This window comes from Poecilia reticulata, linkage group LG16 (assembly GCF_000633615.1).
Source record: "Poecilia reticulata strain Guanapo linkage group LG16, Guppy_female_1.0+MT, whole genome shotgun sequence".
Taxonomy (NCBI): Eukaryota; Metazoa; Chordata; class Actinopteri; order Cyprinodontiformes; family Poeciliidae; genus Poecilia; species Poecilia reticulata.
In genome coordinates this window covers 11029110-11041565 of record NC_024346.1, presented here as the reverse complement: position 1 = coordinate 11041565, position 12456 = coordinate 11029110, and the positions used below count along the sequence as shown (strand labels likewise).

The 12456-nt window shown below is 37.3% G+C and overlaps 2 protein-coding genes across 2 annotated transcripts in view; one reads left to right on the top strand and one right to left on the bottom strand.

The window, feature by feature from the left end:
- The window catches only part of LOC103478091 (neuronal pentraxin-2), a 10611-nt gene extending 9548 nt beyond the window's left edge, over positions 1-1063 (top strand). The window contains exon 6 of the mRNA XM_008431586.2: positions 61-1063. Within this exon, the coding sequence (XP_008429808.1) occupies positions 61-270 (210 nt within the window). The 3' untranslated portion in view covers positions 271-1063. The remainder of the gene's footprint in view (positions 1-60) is intronic.
- Positions 1064-2082: 1019 nt separating this feature from the next.
- The window catches only part of cyth2 (cytohesin 2), a 15301-nt gene continuing 4927 nt past the window's right edge, over positions 2083-12456 (bottom strand). Inside the window, exons 2-12 of the mRNA XM_008431590.2 lie at positions 11730-11880; positions 11511-11577; positions 11321-11439; positions 11158-11238; positions 10837-10949; positions 8091-8239; positions 7896-8007; positions 6753-6829; positions 6226-6297; positions 5969-6123; positions 2083-5203 (exon numbers count right to left, since the gene is read on the bottom strand). Of these exons, the coding sequence (XP_008429812.1) occupies positions 5116-5203; positions 5969-6123; positions 6226-6297; positions 6753-6829; positions 7896-8007; positions 8091-8239; positions 10837-10949; positions 11158-11238; positions 11321-11439; positions 11511-11577; positions 11730-11880 (1184 nt within the window). The 3' untranslated portion in view covers positions 2083-5115. The remainder of the gene's footprint in view (positions 5204-5968; positions 6124-6225; positions 6298-6752; positions 6830-7895; positions 8008-8090; positions 8240-10836; positions 10950-11157; positions 11239-11320; positions 11440-11510; positions 11578-11729; positions 11881-12456) is intronic.

The following is a 12456-nucleotide window of genomic DNA, read 5'->3' as shown; positions in this document are numbered from 1 at the left end:
TATATATAGCAGCATTAAAGGTCAAAAGGTGACATTTTTACCCCCCCTATCGTACTTCAGGACACTCTTGGAGGCCGTTTTGATGCCACTCAGTCGTACGTGGGAGAGATGTCAGACCTCCACATGTGGTCGCACGCCCTTAGCGCCGCTGACATCTACAGCCTGGCCTCCTGCGGCAGCCACCTACGCGGTGACGTCATCGACTGGTCCGAGTCGGAGGTGGAGCTTCACGGCGGCGTTGCTAGGTACCCGTTCGACCCCTGCCACTGAAGGAAGGTTTACCCGCTCAAGAAGAAGAACGTCGAGAAATCATGAGATTTTGGACTTCAAGTTTTCAGACTGTTTGCCTTCCTTTAAACTATTTCTCAAATGACGCAAAAAGGAGGATGAAGTTGTAGCCTGATGACCGTATTTACAGAGAATGTGTTTGATGTTCTCTCTGTCTTTTAAAAAATAAATTAGTGTTTTATTATAAACAGACAAGTGCTGACTGTGACATATTGTCATAATGTGAATAAGATTTAATGAGTACAGTTCTGTGCTGATGTGAGCAGGACCTTAAAGGGTTCGGCTGTAGATTAGTTTAATGAAATTCATAGACATGTTTTCATACTTTGGATTCTCTTTTTTAAGGTTTCCATGAAACATACAGCTAATTTACCAAAGAAACCGTAGAACTCAAGTATGTTTTTCTTTAAGTTATTTAAATTTACATGTAAAGATAGAAGACTGCGGAGAGTTTAGTCTTATGCACTCTGGTTTGACTGCCTGTTTTTTGTTTTTTTAACATTTTAAAAATCTTCATTCTGTCGTTTTTCCTCAACTTTTTTGTCCTCACAATGCAAGGTTGTTCACAGAACAAACCCTTAATACTCATCACTTTTGTTTGGTTGAACAGTGAGTAACTTCTAACTTGTGTGTGTTGAGATTGTTGCAATGTGGCTTCTGAATTTGTCATTTTGGCCTTGATTGTATATTTATTATTGTAAAATATGTTATACATTGAAGCTATTAGAAAATGTTTAAACTCGGTGTGATTGTGTTTTTGTTGAAATGTAATAAAATTACAAAAATTAAGCATTTTGTTCTCGTTCAAGGTGCTTTCACCGAACACGCATTTCAGGGTTTTACGTCAATGCAGATAAATCAATTTCAACATTGCAGTCCTGTACAAAATTAAACACAAAGATTAAAAATATAACAAATGTATACATAACCACTGCTTAATTTTCAGAACGTTTTCTTTCTCTTTAAACAAGAGTGTGTTCTCCTGAAAGACCAAAACGTTGAAATAGTAGCCATGGTCAAGAGGAAACACTCTGGTATAAGGATTTATTTACATTACCAAACTTCAAAAACATATTTTTTAAATCTTTAAATACCACTAATTTCATCCTAGACAAGTGTGACATCAAGAACCTGGCATAATCCCCCCCCATTTTCATGTCAACTTCAGATATATTAGACTGACTTCACAACAGTCACACTCAGGCTCACTGTATTTATTCAAACATTCAAAAAAATAAAAGAGAAAATTAAGTTGATTAACATCAGTCCTGCAACTTCTGCACCTTTACAAATAAATTAAATAGAATAAACCTAAACTATAGAGAAAAGATCTCCAATAGTGTTGACATAACAGCTAAACAACTAAAATGCCCATTAAGTTAAAAACATATACAAAAAAACATGGTAAAGTTTCACATGAAACTGTATAATTAAATTTGTCTAAAATATGATAAAATATAGTACTTGTAGGGAAAATGCAACAAATCACAGCAACCAAAAAAAAGGGGCTGAGCCCGTCAGTTACTGATTACTATGGTAACCACCGACTGACAGCAACCGTAACCATAAGTCAGGAGACAATAACTGACTAAACAAAACGGAGTTGAATAAATAAACCAATTTTGACAAATAAAATACAATCCTGCTACAATCACAAAAGATGAAAGTACTTTGAAAAAGACTTAACTTTGAGACAAGTTTAAAAATAATTTAAATATCAAGCACTAAAGTTGTACCCTAAAGAGTGAGGGGGTGCAACAGGCCCCATTAAAAAAAGAGACAAGACACAACAAATCGTTTTTACTTTTACTTACTTTTTTATTGTTACACAGTATTTTACTGGCACCAATGTATCGTGGTTTTCCTTTTGCTACATGTACAGATGATGCATCCATCTTTACCTCCAAGTAAACAAAAATAAATAAATACAAAACAAACATTTTCTGAATGTAGTGGCTCTGCAGAGAGAAGCTTGACAGTATTCATTTTTTGTTTTTACCTGGAAACAGTTTCCATTTTTTGGCAACTTTGAATGTTAAAAATCATAAGGACGGACAGTCCTGGTGATGGACATAAAAATTAAAATGAAGCCAGAAAATTGGGACTTATGGCTTCATTTCAACACGTCTGTCAGCGAATCAAGTTCAAACAAAGTGGAAATTAAAAAAATTATTATAAGATTCCATCATGAAACCAGTTGGAGAGAAACTGTTTCTGCTGGTTGGACGAGAATGGACATACATTTCTCAGCATATTGCAGTGTGTGCGATTACCAGCAGAGGGCGCCATATTGAATTAGAGTACGGTAGGTCAGTAACAGCATTTTTCCTCAAAATGCTAAACTTGATAAAGTGCTGCATACAATAGTTTAATTTCCCCCAGAATCAAAAATACAAATACACTAAAGTAGGTCAAATCCATGACAGGAGACAAATCTAAACTTTTAATATGAGTGTTTTAAATCAATGGTTTATTAGTGTTCATCATTTAGCTGTCTTTTTATTTCAAACATAACCATAACATTTCAGCTCAAACAGCTTCCCCAGACTTTAAAGGGCATATGTCATCATATTGTTTTTATATACATTAATGTATTTTAAACAAATCCATTGTTTTTATAGCAAAGTAGCATATTTAAATGTACTCTTAAAAAGCACATTCTTTGCAGAATTTCTTAAAAAGATTATTGATAACATGTCAATGAGATCTGTCATGTCAAATGAACAATTGCTGGGCACAAATCATGAACCGTTTTATTGAAGGGAAACTTTTTAAAGGGAATTTTCTTAGTGCCTTCCAAGCAATATGTTATATTGGAGGTAGCAATAAAAACAATATGCAGAAAATATGGCTGAACTCTGTTTAAAAAATGTTTTTAAATACAATCTTGGTTTTAAGCGAAGGAACAACTACAACACGGAGGAAGATGACAGAGACTGCGTCTATTTGTGAGCATAAAGATTAACATATCATGTTTTTGCTTTTTTTTTTGCTGCAAAACATCGGTTGATATCCACAGTAAGAGTTAAATCAACATTTCCTCCCTGGGAACAACACATCTGGATGGTTAGCAACTACACATTATTCAGGTGGATGCGAAAACGTATATCTCTCTGTGGGGTGCTGGTTTGTTTGGTTTTCAGGTTCCCACACTCAACATTTCTCAACCTCTGAAGATAAATCACCATTAATAAATATTCACTTTATGAACTCAAATTCAAGTGGAAGACGTTGCTATCACGACTTATGCCTTGATGAATTGGTTTAGCTCCCGAAATGTAATTTACATGTTTGTTTTTTTCCATTTCTGAATTTCAGTCATAAAATGTAAACGAACATATTTGAATTTTATCAAAATGATGACATATGCCCTTTAAGTTCGACACTGGTTAGCAGAGTGTGGGAATCAAACTCTGTTTGTGCTTTACAGAGTTTGAATCTCTCAAGAAGAAGAAGAAGAAGAAAAAAAAAGTCAAACATATAATCTCATATTTTCTAAAGGTAAGCGGGATCACTCACTTGATGCACAAACCAACTTCAGTATTAAATGCTATCTTTCCATGTCACCAGGAAACACAAACACTTTCCAAATCAGTGCACTAACTTGGTCAACCATGCATCAGCACCTATGACTGATCCTTCCGTTCATCGACATGCAGTAAAACAGTAGCTCGTACAAAAAAAAAATCTGATTTTAACAAAAGATAAAGAATAAATTAAATTAAATCTATGTGTTTCGTAAACAAATATGCTAACGTCTATTTACAAAAAGTGTACAATGAAAAGAGCTGCCTTTGTGACTTCACAAAACCCATGTTGGTGGACAGAGTTAATTCAACAGATGTTGAATTGTTGTAGTGCTGCACAAAAAAAGAAAACTTGTGTTTCATGCCGTTACGTTAATTCTGAAAAGACACAATGAGAGCGGCTCTGTACAGATAAAGATTCAACAAGCCTCCAGACAACGATACTCTACTCTGCTATTGCTCAAACATGTTGAGAAACATGCTAAAGTTCATACTGTATGCTGCGTTTCCACTATGAAATCCAGTGAAAATATACATTAATAACATTTAGCTGGCTAGAATTCAGTATTTAAGTTTGGATGTGAACTTTATGCCATTTGGAGTATTAAATTAGTTTGCAAATTCACAGCTCTAACAGAATAAAAATCTATTGTTAGTACTTCACATTTTGTCTTGGCTATGCACAATCAACAAAGGGAGTATCTTATTAAGGTGGCACTGATGATAATAAAATAGGACTTCATGAAACTGCAGCTTCTTGCAACCCTGAATAAAACTGTATTCACACCAACGTGGAAAAATCTTGATTTTTGACTTCTTGATTCACGCCAATTCTCAGCCCAGATGGAAAACCTTTTAAACACAGGAACTGCTGGACATCGTTCTCAAAAATTAAAGCAATCTGAAAAAACAAAAAAATTACATTAAAGTGATTTGATGTGTATAAAATGCCAACAGACTCCAGCCACTGTGCAAAAGAAAGATAATTTCTAGCGTGAACACAGTCTTAAAGATCCTGTTTAAGTGGGAGTGATGGTGAGAAGACGGCAAAAGTTTTGTTTGTGCTCTGGGATTATTGTATTAAGTTGAGTGCAACAGCGGTACTGTGAACGGCAGCCTCAGCAGGTAAGCCATTCGCTCTGTTTGCAGCTTTTTCAAAGAGTCTGGCGGTTGGGACAGCATGGGGTCCTTGCAAGTGGAAGAGGAGGCGTTTTCAGGAAGAATGAGGAGGAAGAAGAAAGGTTAAAGAGAGGAGAGAGCAGCAGAGATGATGTGAGAGGAAGAGGAACATAGACGTAACCTAGGGCTGCTCCTCTTTCTTCTTCAGTGATATACGTTTCTTCCTGGCAGCAAGCATTTCATAGAACGGATCCACACTGACCGCAGATCTATAAAACAACAAGAAAAATAGGTCAGAAACAAATCTCCATCTTAGTACATGAAAATGTAGACGAGATTGAATTTTCTCAGCTGTAATTCAGATATTCTGTGAGAGAAAAACAAGAAATGTTTGTACACTTTCAAGCACTTTTCAAGGTAAGTTTTCAAATTTCTCCTGGATCACACTTTGGAGATTAAATGAACTAAAGAAGACAGTTTCAATTCACTATTATATGATATTATTTATTACTGTTGATATGTTGTAGTCTACATTTTACAACAGGGGCAATGTACTAAAATATAACAAAATGTTATACTTTGAAATGTTTCTCTCACACAAGGAAGGAAACCAAAAAGGCTTGATCCAAGTTTAAAAGACCAAATGTATGTAAACTTCTAGTTACAAAATACATTTCTAAAAAATGTTTGCCAAATAGAAATAATTTTGGTCATTTTAAGTGACAAAACAAGAGAAGTTTAGTCTGATTTATCTTCATAACAGTGAGAAAAAAATGTCTGTGTATTAATATACGTATCTGGGTTCAACTGTAAAAAATGCTTTCTAAATTTAAGCTATTAATCAAGCGTTAGATTCCACTTTATTACAAAAACGTATAAAGCACTTTCCAAACTTTGAAAACAACCAACTGAAATTCAAGCATTTTCAACACTAAATTGTAAAGATAAGAAAATTATTTTAATAATAAGGAAATAAAATCGCATTGAAATACATGGACATTCACAAAGCACTGCATCTGTCATCTTTTTCTTACTTGATGCTGTGGATCCACTCGTCCTTCTCCTCCGGTGTGGGTGCAGAGATGCGGTACACCATGTGGTTTCCTTCCACCACCCTCCCATCAGCCTCCGTCTTACACGCCTTGATGAGCTGCCCACGGTTGTTGGGGATGTACAGTTCAAAGCAGTTCTGTTTAAAAAAAAGAGAAAAAAGAGAAAGACTTTGTGACACTGGAGAAATTACAAAAGCAATCTAACAAGATATATCAGTGAGGAAAAGAAGGCAACTCACAGGCTTTCTTGGGTCCTCTACTTCACGGATGCTAAGATTTTCCAAGGGAATAATACCTCGTGGTTCCTTATCCTGTTGGGGAAAATTTATTTAGCATCATTTTCAGTCACACAGCATGTGCACCAGATGCATAACTGGAGCTTTTACAGAGAAACATTGTGCAGTGATGAGCAGTTTCTCATTGGCGATACATTTCTATTCCACTTATCCTTGATAATAACACTGGCAAATGAATCCATCTTTACAGAAGTACAAGAAAGCATTATGATGCTACATGAGCATGCTGCTAGCATGTGCTTGTTCTAAATGAAAATGATCACTTTCTTCTTTGATTTCCAATTTTCACTTTGACTTCCTGCTAAAGAGCTCCCTGGTGGTTGAAGAAAAATCCACAGAAAAGCTGCACCGGGCTACAAGCCGCATGGTTCAAAGTGTAGGACAAAAGGAGCAGCTTATAGTCCAAAAAGTATGGTAATTATTTAATCCTGCAGCGATGGCTGACATTGGTGACAAACACTGAGACTTACTGTGGTGTATTCAAAGTAATAAAGACAGTTGTCTGTGAGGATGAACCATCGGCGTTTCCAAGTTTTCACTCTTCCTCCTGCAAGATCAAAAATAAATCAGGTATTTAAAGAAAGCAGGGAGTTTATTTTTAAATAAGCACTGCTCTACAGTATCTACGTTCTACCTACTAATTAAACTTCAAATTTCTTGTTTCTACGTTTTATTAAACACTGTTTCAGTACATACCTCCTGAGAAAACAAGCAGCAGCAGTAGAGCATGGAAATGGCAGGAAAGAAGCAGAGACACAGAGAAAAAGAGGAATTAGAGGGAGACAAAAGGAAACAGGGAAGGAGACCGTATTAGTGACACGGACCAGAGGCCCCCGTGATGCGAAAGGACAAAATCCAGACAGAGAGTGAGTCTGTGCTTCACCATCACATGCTATGGTAATGTTTTAATACCACAGCGGCGTTTGGAGGCCAGGAGGCAACAAACCTCAGAGACAGGAAGACAGACTCAACGTAGCACAAAGCCTTAGAGGTGATCAGAGAACAGTACAGAGCATGTTTTCTTCAGATCTCTGTAACACGAACCGCAACCATCAGTAACAGATTAACACAGTATCGGCGTTAAAGATCTAGACAAATCGTGTTTATTGCATTTTCTGCATAAAATCATTTTTAGATAAAGTTTTAGAAAACGGCTACAAAAACATACGCAATTATACAACCATACATTCTTGAAAAGCGAAAGTGGAGCCTCCTGCGCAACCAACAAGAATGCAGCAACTAAACACTTGTCTTTTCCAGCAGCCATTGTACACAGGTAAAACCAGCTGACCAAACGTGCTGGAGCTCAGCTTGGGTTGCTAGGTAATGGGGCTAGTCTCAGCTCAGGTTGCTAGGTAACGGGGCAGTGTCAGCTGATTCTGATTTAACAATAGGAAAGTTTCTGAAACAGTTAATTTTCCAGACACCAATAAACGAACTTATTTCCAAAAACCATGTGGGTGTTTTTCTTTTAAGTGCTTGTGGTGTTTTTTTTTTAGAAGCAGTTAAGACCCAAATGGAAGTATAAAGATGCTTAAAATATGAATTTTGTACATTAGAAACTCTTTCAAGGCAAGGTAAAGCAGGAACGGCCTCACTGGGAAAACTCTCACCAAGCTTAAGCAGCCAGCCCTCTCTGTCTGGGTTGAAGAACGTGTGCGTCAGGTCGTTGCCATCGTCCTCCGGGATCTTGAACGGTTCATTTTTAATGCTTTCATACAGATTCTGTAACACAACAAACCAGGAAAGATGAGATCGCTGCACACCCACTCCTAAACTACCAACACAACCGATCAGGTTGATCGTACTCTGAGCAGCTCCTCCGGCAGGTCTCCCCCGTCATTGATCCCGCGGTTCATCGAGATGAAACGGTCCAGTCCAGGTTTGTCTCTCACATTCGGGTTATGGAGGCTCGTGTTCAGCATAATTATGGCAAACGAAAGCACGTAACACGTGTCTGTGGACAGCGGAGAAAACAATAACTGACAGGAAATGAGTAGGAAGGAATCCATCAATACTTTATTACAACCCAGGCGCTCTCCAAGGAGCACTTAACTTTACATCAAACCACACAGTTTACTCCTTCCCATCAAACATCACTTACAGAAACATTTTATTAATGACACGCAGAGAATCTAAATCTAATCTAAATGAATGCTTTGTTCTTCAATACTGAATATTTTAAAACGTATACTGAATTATTACTTTCAACTACAATTTAGAATCATATTTAGTGGCAAAAGTCACATTAATGGTTCCTAAAAAGATAGAAAAAGACTGTCCAATACTTAAACAGCTAATACCAGCATGCTATAGTCCTTGGGTTACTTTACAAAGTGCAAAATGGCAAAAGCAATAATATTCAGAGCAATAAGTGCATTTAGTACATTAAAAGTGCTACTGAATTCAAACAAGTCAATATTTTAAATACTTTAAATACAGTCTGCTAAAAAATGTTTATGCCGTACACCGAGTTTCTTATTTTATCTAACACCAACTTTAAGTTTATCTCAATACTCGTATGTGAAGTAAAATTAATTCCTTGATTCTTATTAATATCAGACTGGTAAAACATTGTGACTGGTAAATATCTGGATAATTTAATCAGTGTCCTCTCATCCTCCACATGTGCGTCTACAAATGCATATCAAAAACAATGAAACAATAGCGGTGACATCAAATTAAATACATTTATTTTATCTGCAATCGTGAATAACTTCTTAACTTCTGATTCAAACTAACGCAATAGGATCATGTTATGCATTTTGGTTTTAAATCCAAGTGAAAACACCAATTATGGTGCTTTTCCTCAAGTTTATCATTCTGTAAAAATCTGGTCCAGACTAATGCCTCATCTTTACAAACTAAAAATGCAAACAATGAACGTAGTCTAGTCTGGACCTTTAAAGATAATCTCATTACCCTGAAAGTCAAACCAGGTCAAGTCATTTGATCGCTGCTTGATTTGATTAGAACTTGAGCAGCATCTACACTCGACTGAAGGCAAAGCACCAAGATAACCTGTGAAACGTGAAGAATCTACTTAAAACCAAAGTCATGCATCTTTAACACAAAGGATTGATTTTCTACCACAGAGTGGAAGGCTAGAGACAGTCTGCAACTCCCTGGTAGACATTCTTGTAAAAGCCGTCGACAGACAATCATGACAAGAAACATCTCACAGTTGACCTTCTAAATAATTACTTGTTTCCATATTGGGTACAGAAAATTAAGTTTCTAGTATAAGAAATCCGTTACACTTTAACACCAGCAGATGTAAGACTTCTGTTGATACTGAAATAAAAGGAGACCTATTAATCTTCCTTGAACAGTTTAGGATACGTATATGAGCTACAAAACTTGTTCATTACCTTTTTTGCATAATGAGATTTTAGTCTGGTCAGTTATGAGCTCCTTCCAGAATGAGATGTTTTATGTTGTCTTGTCACTTTAAATCCTAATAAGCTGCTGCTGGCCACGCCCCCAAACTCAATGTTTACACTCAGATGTGAAAACGGCTGCAAACAGATGTGCAATTATAAATCCGTACGTCATTGAGAAGCAGAAGTGGAGCCTCCTGCACAACCATCAAGAATGCAGCAAGTTGTTTCTGGAATGTAATTCAACAACTAAACACTAAAAACCAGCTGACCAAACATGCTGGACCTCAGCATGGGTTGCATGGTAACGGTGCAGTGTCTATATATTGGGAGACTTAGAAACAGCTCCTTTTCCAGACACAAAAAAACATTTATTGCCAAAAACTGGCTGGGTGTTTTTTTTAAATGCTAGGTTGTTTTTAGAAGCAGTAGAAATCCTAATGGAAGTATAAAAATTTGAATTTTACTTAATAGGTCCTTTTTAGCCTACCTGCAATCTTAACAGACTTGGTCAATTGGACACTGCAAGCTTTTTACCCCCTGCGCGATCTGGTGGAGTCGTACTGACAAACCAGAGTTTTTTGTTTGTGTGGTTTTGGGAATCGATGGCAGGTTGCACATTTATTTGACTCATGGATGTTACTTTGTTTAGCTGTACAGTATTTAATAAAATTGTAAATATTCTCTTGCAGTACAGTCTATTATTCTTAGTCCTGTTGTATTCATTTATCATTTTTGTGTGACTTGTAATTTTTCTGTCACCTTGCTGCTGGTACACCTGAATTTCCCCAATGAGGGAAAATAAAGGTTATTTCTATTCAATTCTATTCATGCAACTCAAAGAAAACATCTGCATGACTGTATCAACATGTATTTAAACCGCAGAGCCTGCCAAACTACTTTTGCTTTACACAAAGGAAGACTGAAAGAATGTACCTCATCTCATAACAATTCAAGGAAGCAATGAAAACACAAACTGCTCTTATTGAAAGGCCTCTGTGGGTTAACATATTAGCAAATCATTACTGGTAAGGGAGGTAGAGTGTGAGGGCAGCATATTTGGAAAATGACTTTCACTTTGTTTGAACAAACAGGATTTTACAGAACTGGAAATGGTCCAAAAACGACACTCAAGACAGATTTCACAGCCACAAATGGTTGTGTCTTTTATAACCTGTGCTTTGGAAGACACCAGGGTTGCAGTGGCAGTATCTCTGAGCAAAGGCCTCCATCATTCTGTCAATCTTCTGCGCTTCGCCTGGCAAACGGAAACTCCACAGGAACTGTCTGCAGAAAACAGGACAGGGTTTAGATCCAGCCTAAAAGATCAGGTTCTGCAATCAAAGCAGGCTTCTGTTCTGTTGCATAAAGTTCCCTCAACCCAACCAGACACAAACAAGGGATTTTCCATTACTGAGTATTTCTGCTCCCTGAATAATGACTGCATATAACTCAATGTGTTTCAGTAGTAAGCCAAGAAGAGGATGAAGTTTACCTAAGGGCCTGCACCAGGTTAAGGTCGGTGAACTCATGGAGGTCAACAAAAGCTTGAAGCACTTTGATGTTGAAGTCGTCTCTGCAAAAAGAAGTCAATTATATTTACAAATCGTCAGGACAACAAAACAGGAAAAGTGTGAGGTTTTTTACACGTCATGCACCTTTCTCCCAGGTAATCCCCTATAGCGGTCTTGTTGAGGCCTTCTCCCTTGTACAAGAACTGTGCAATGTCCTCTGCTGTGTGTCTGAGCAGCTCGTTTTCCACCAGGAACAAGATCCCCTGCAGAAAGAGTCGCTGAGTAAAAACTGCATGTGACAAAAACAGCTGCAAAAGTCCAACAAGGCATTCACCTTTTTTGGGTCCATATTGAATTTCTTCCGTCCCATAGCCACGTGTCTACTTTTCTGTAGAGTTTTGCTGAAGAAAGCATAAAAATGGTAAGAATCAGAACATTTTACAGCATAAAAATGTGATGCTTTTCTTAAAACACTTTGCATACACCGTCAAACCACATGAATTATAATTAGATGGTGGACTTTCTGTTGATTTAAACACAAAAATGAATCTACCTGCCCTCTGTACTGGTCTCCAGTCCCTCTACCTCTAAAATTGCCTCTCGTAATTCCTCCCTGAGCCTCTGGATCTCCTGTAAGAGGACACCCTTCCTCCTGCGGATGTCCTCCAACTCGGAGCGCTCCTCTGGGCTCAGATCTACCGGGACTGCAGAGGAAGAGAAGAAGAATGATTGCATTGCAGCGCATTTCACAAATAGTCAAATAGTCTGACACTAACTCTATACAAAACACCAACATATGTGGAAAATTTCTTTGCGGACTTGAATGAGCTTCTATCTCTCATATGTATTGATTACGATTGTTTGATAATTGTCGGTGATTTCAACATTCATGTTGACAACCCCCAAGACCGAGGGGCTAAAAAAGCTCTGTAATATATTAGAGAGTTTTGGTTTAACACAACATGTCAAACAAGCAACACACACTCAGTAAGTGTGTTATCAGTAAGGGTGTGAATATTTCCAATGTCTCTGTAACTGATGTCGCCCTGTCGGATCATTTTGCTGTTTTCTTTGACAGTTCTTTATCCGTTAACCCACTTGGACAAAAAGCTACTATCACAAAACGTACTTTCACAGAAAACACAGCAGAAACATTTAATCAAATCTACTCTTCTTCCTCACTCTTAAGTTATAGTGACATAGATAAGTTGGTGGATGATTTTCAGTGCAAACTTTCAGATATCATTGATTACATTGCCCCCACTAAAGTGAAGGTTGTG